We start from the raw sequence: 6,000 nt of genomic DNA on the forward strand, positions 1-6,000 counted from the left end.
GTCCAAATAATGCCGCCATAGAATGCCTGAACTGTGAAGATGTCAGTGGTAAAATCCTAAATCTAAAAATTAATTGTAAAATAATTTACTTTTTTTGCAACTTTATAATATAGTCTGGCCCCAAGAAATCTTCTTAAGGTTATATGTACAGCTCCTGGTCATATGACGGGTTTTCTTTTAATTATTTCAGAGTGTGTAAATTAATTTTCTGTATGGTAGAAACATGTAAAATGGATACAACTCTGCAAGTCTTAAGATTCCTTATGCCCAAGTGCATTTCCTATGTGTCGTCAAGAATGATCCAGTTACTTACGCGCTATTTGGCTGAGGAGCAGTAGAGGTAACATCTTGTGCCCGTCGTCTTTCTGCGCCCCTCTCCTCCTGGGATCTGAGCCTCGCTGAAGGTTTGGTGCTGTGTATATAGTAAGGGTTGAGGACAAGTGAATTCCTGTAAATGATAAAATAAACAGTTCGATTTCACAACAGGTGTTTGCAGAGAGGAGGAGCGGACTGATATTACCCAATTCACCAGACACATGAAAATAGGGAAATTCCTCCTTTTTTATTGTGTAAAAATTAGAGGCTCGCAGGACATAACTGTGGGGCAATTAGGCAAAGCTGAGACAAGGTACCGAGGAGCAAGAAGTGTGTAACGTAACGTAGGGAAGTGCAATTTATGACGAAATAGTCTTTAAACTGTTAAGGCACTTATTATTTTTTCTTATTTATTTTGCTTGTTTATGTGTATGACACTCGAGGTCTCCTATCTCTCTCCTTATCCATTAAATCTGCATTATTTTCTTTTCTTTTCCTCTATCACTAATCTTCTTGCTGTCGTACACACTATCTGGTCAGTTTCTTCAGTGTTTTATCGCTTTTTCCCCCTTATTTCTTTTGCTAAGGTGCGTGCTGTGACGTCCTCTCATTATCTAGATTCACGATAAAATGGCTGCAGCATTTCCTGCTTTTGCTTTTATACAGGCTACGATAGTCCCTCCTGATTGGCTGTGCTATAACATTTTGTGTGATAGTGACGGGCCCCCTGGGCCATGGGGTACTCGGTAGCCGGGCCGGTCGATGCTGGGGGTTGTCACAGTGGCGGTGACCCGGTCCATGACCCAGGGCGGTCAATAAAAGGGGTTTTAAAGAAAAGGGAATAGAGTTTCTATATATAATGTTCGTGACGTCACCTGTGGTATGCGGCTATATGGAGCTGCCGCTGCGGTGCAGATCCTCTGGAGCTGATGATGACGCAGCAGAGTTGGTTCAGCTCTCCACAGGCAGAGCTTAGCTCCAGGGCAGGAAGTGGTGATGTTATAGATGTTGCTGTGCAGTGTAGTGCAGGGGATGGCGCAGTTAATAATCAGTCCACAACTTAATGGCGGTTTCCTCTTATCTTTACTTGCGGTTGTTAGGCAGACTGGGGCACGGGTACTAGCTGGTAGTAGATGTCTGGGCGGCCTGGAAGCAAGTTGGGAATCCACCTCGCCAGGTGAAGTTGGAGGCCTTCCCTTTGCGCTAATCTCTTTGGCCCTGCTGTTTATAGCTGTGCTGTGGCCCTCGTCCCTGAGTAAAACGTCTTTGTGCTCACCCGTATGGCAGGCAGCTCGGGTCTTCCTGGGGTGTCACTCCCGCGTGGCGGTGCTGGGCCCTATGTGCTACTGAGCCTCCGGGCGTCTGATGGGGCCAGGAAACCTGCAGTCTTCTGCCCTCTGGTTTCTGCTGCTGGGCCTTCAGTGCCCCACAACCTCGGACTCTGGTGTCCGGTTCTTCTACGCTCCTCTCTGGGGTGAGCTGCCGTGCAGCTCCACTCCCCAGGTCTTTCCTCTTCAACTCCTCTCACTAACTCTTACTAACCCCGCCTCCAGATTCCAGTTGCTAAGGGGAGGAGCTCCTCTTGCTGGTCTGGAGCCAGGAACGTGTTGCATGCTAGTATACCTGACTAGGGGACCCCTGCTTGCTTCCAGGCATGGCATCACCCCTTGTGAGGGAGGCAATGCCACTGTGGCAACCGGACCCTTGGGGTGCCACAATAGCTGTAAGGCTTTATAGGGAAGCCACACCCAAGCCCCCTGAACAATTGGATCAGGTGATTGCTGGTGAGTACCAAGTACATTGCAGAAGGTAGTTCAATAAGTTCAATAAAGTTTGATATCCAATGCATTGTATTGGAGCTTTAGAAGGGATGGGCTTCCCCTTACAGGCGTCAGTGCATACCTCTAAATTGTCCTGCCATATAGCCTGATGTTAGCTCCACACCACACTGGCGGGAAGGTGGGATGTGACTGCTCTCTCTCCTTCTCATCTGGATTACCTGCTCCTCCCAGTGTCACACTGGCGGATTGCGACTCCCCTCACTCTTCCTTAGGATCATCTGCTCCTTCCTGCACTACACTGTCTGAATGTGACTCCTCTCTGTGGTCCCCCTCTGGTTCACCTTCTCCTTGTGCCGCACTGACGAGAGGTGACGCCTCTCCCTCTGGATCACCTGTTCCTCTCTGTCCTCCTCCTTTTTGGATCACCTGATCCTCCCTATGCCCCATTGGTGGCATGTGACTTCTTTCCATACTCCCACCCCCCCCCCCCCGTGAATCACCTGCTTCTCCTTGCACCACACTGGTGGAATGTGACTCTTCTCCCTCTTTCTCTTCCTCTGGATCACCTGATCCTCCCTGTGCCCCATTGGTGGCATGTGACTTCTTTCCATACTCCCCCCCCCCCCCGTGGATCACCTGCTTCTCCTTGCACCACACTGGTGGGATGTGACTCTTCTCCCTCTTTCTCTTCCTCTGGATCACCTGATCCTCCCTGTGCCCCACTGGTGGCATGTGACTCCTTTCCATCCCCCTCCTGTGGATCACCTGCTTCTCCATGCACCACACTGGCGGGATGTGACTCTTCTCCCTCCATTGGCTTTTCTGGATCACCTGCTCCTCCCTACACCACAATGATAGGATGTGACACCTCTCCTTCCTCCTCTGGATCACCTGCATCTCCCTGTGCCACAATGGCGGGAGGTAACTACTCTCCCTCCTCCGAATCATTTCATCCCTGTGCCTCACTGGTAGGAGGTAGGATGTGACTCCTCTTCCTCCTTCTTTTCTGGATCAACTACTCTTCCCTGTGCCACACTAATACCCCTTCCACCACCTCTGGATAACTTGTGTTAGGGGCTCTCTTTGTGGGGTGGATTATTTAAAGCGCACCTGTCAGCAGGATTGTGCTTAGTACACCACATACACTGTCAGGTGGGCGCTGTTACACTGAGTAAAATGATACATTTGATGATGAAATCCGTCCAGCGGTTCTTTTATAATCTTTAGTTTCAGTTTTGCCATGATGATATGCATTTGCTCTGGTTCTCTGCTTCTGTATTCATATATTCCTATCTGTACCTTGTGACAGGTCACTGTGCTTTCATTCACCTGCCTACTATTTTAAATATTGCCTTTGTAATTTCTCGGCCCATGTGAAATTTACATGTCCCAAAATGGCCGCCCGACGCCCGTGCCCAGAGAAGTATATACCATTTGATATCTTCCAACAGTTAATCACAGGAACAGTATTTGCTGGCTGGTAATAGCCACAAGGGTTATAAAAACTAGAACTTGTAGCTGTGGTACCCTGAATTCAGAATTTGTAACAGATGCTGGACTGAGATTGGAAGTTAAAGAAGTTGTCCACTACTTTATATGAACCCCCCAATGTATCCCCCCGGGGCCCAGAAGTGTTTTTGTAAATACTTTGCGGTGCCTTTTCTGCCTTTGAGTGGCGCTACCTCGGGCCGCTCAGAGGCATCACGTGACCCGTCACTGATGTCACGTCTAGTGAGGCGTGACATCAGTGACGCGCTCCCCGCGGTCGACGCTGGGCTGTGGGTGGGGTTACCCCGTGCGTCACACCCAGCATCCACCGCGCGCTTTCCCAATGAATGAGGAGAGGGAGAACGCGCAGTGGATGCTGGGTGTGACACGCGGGGTAACCTCGCCCACAGCCCAGCGTCTACCATGGAACGCAGAAGACAGAGACCCCTGGCTGCATCCGGAACCATGACGTGACGTCAGCGGATGTCAGAGCCGGCTGCAGCCGGGGGTCACGTAATGCCTCTGAGCAGCCAGTGATAGCGCCGCTCACAGGCAGAAAAGGCACCACAAGGTATTTAGAGAAACACTTATGGGCCCTGAGGGAATACATTGGGGGATCATATAAAGTAGTGGACAGCCCCTTTAGCGTTGAAAGTTGAATGGAAGTCAGGAGTAGAAAGGAGATAATTAGTCACCTACCTGCAACTTAGACAAGTGGAAGATGAAGATAACTCATGACGGAAACGTGGTAGCTGAGAATTATGCTTACTCAGTTCTCAGACATTATATGGTTACCTGAGCGGGCCTTAAATGGCATTGGGTGATGATGTCAGAGATGGTGGCCTTCCCAGTAACCTGTCATGGAGTAACATAAAGGGAGCCAACCTGCTCCTTTTTGCACCCACTAGTGGGATGTGACTCCTCTCTCTCTTCCACCTCTGGATCACTTGCGCCTCCCTGTGCCACATTAGCAGGATGTGACTCCTCTCCCTCCTTCTAGGGATCACCTGCTCCTCCCCAGATAACTTAAGCACTATTAACCCATGGTTCTTTCCCAGATTGTTACCGAATACAGTAAATCTCAACACGCTCCCAAGTTATTATGGTAGATCTACACTTCTCTTTGGTTGCCCTATTCCTAGTATAGGCCATTTAGATCTACTCTAAAATAAGAGAGATCTACTGGCAAGGTAGGTAAGTTTTCATGAAAAACACTAATGTCTGCCACCACTGGAGGGAGCTAGCTGCATATTTATTTAATGAAAGTTATACAATTAAGTGAGCTCCCCCCAGTGGCAGAAAGAGGTAGCCAGATTTTATTAAGGCTATGTGCCCACGATGCAGAAATGCTCAGGATTTTTTCCTGAGCGTTTCTGCATCTCCCTGGCAGAAAAAAACGCATGCGGATTGTACATGTGGATTGTACATGCGGATTGTACATGCGTTTTTCCTGCCAGGGAAAAGCGGAATTGAAGCGTTCTTCACATGCATTTCCGCATGCGGATTGTCAAGTGCTTTCCAAGTGATTTTAGCATCATTTGGAAAGTGCATGACAACTTGGTCACACTATATAAATTCATGCAACCGACATGGATTTATATAGTGTGACTGTAAAGAATGGTAAAAAATAAAAAAATAAATATATACTTACCTTCTGATGGCCCCCGGTGTCTTGCTTCACTCCGTTCTCCCTTGCCGGCAGCGGTAACTGAAGGACCTGCCAACGGCAGCATCGCGTGACCCGTCACATGACTATGACGTCTGCGCAGGTCCTTCAGTCCATCGCGAACTGACGGCATGCGAGGAGGAGCGCATCGGGGGCCGCCCGAAGATAAGTATATATTTATTTTTTATTTTATTCTTTTTTTTTTTACAGTTTTCTATGGTACCCAGGTCCGGAGGAGAGTCTCCTGTCCTCTAGACCTGGGTACCATCCGCACATTAGAACGCATGGATTCTGCATCTACATATACTGTGATGCAGAATCCATGCGATCTAATGCAAGTCAATGGCGGCGAAAACGCAGCGCTTCCGCAAAATAATTGGTAGTGCTGCGTTTTTTTCCACAATGATAATCCGCAGCGGAAATTTCCGCAGCATGTGCACAGCACATGCGGATTATCATTGGGGAACATGGCAGACCTTCTACCATGCGTTTTTTAAGCGTTTCTGCAGTGTTTTTTTGCCCCTGCGGAAATGCTTAAAAAGCGCATCGTGGGCACACAGCCTGAGAGAAGTGCATAAAATGAGTTGCTGCCTATAGGGGGCAGTCTGCTTGAAGAATTGTTTATAGAGTGCAGTCTTCTGGCATTGATTGTGTTGGAGATTATATAATTTCTGGGTAACTCTATGTATATGTTATATAAGGGCTCTATGTCTGTAGGGTCACTGGATCCATTGTTACTGAATGCACTTT

General features: G+C 48.3%; 1 protein-coding gene across 1 annotated transcript in view; it reads right to left on the reverse strand.

Annotated features, from left to right (window-relative positions):
• The window catches only part of LOC141155150 (complement factor B-like), a 67,760-nt gene extending 67,292 nt beyond the window's left edge, over window positions 1-468 (reverse strand). The window contains exon 1 of the mRNA XM_073641835.1: window positions 314-468. Within this exon, the coding sequence (XP_073497936.1) occupies window positions 314-347 (34 nt within the window). The 5' untranslated portion in view covers window positions 348-468. The remainder of the gene's footprint in view (window positions 1-313) is intronic.
• Window positions 469-6,000: the final 5,532 nt, after the last annotated feature.

The sequence above is a fragment of the Phyllobates terribilis genome, unplaced genomic scaffold, assembly GCF_046119375.1.
Source record: "Phyllobates terribilis strain yellow unplaced genomic scaffold, ASM4611937v1 Scaffold_7__3_contigs__length_470593459, whole genome shotgun sequence".
Classification (NCBI taxonomy): Eukaryota; Metazoa; Chordata; class Amphibia; order Anura; family Dendrobatidae; genus Phyllobates; species Phyllobates terribilis.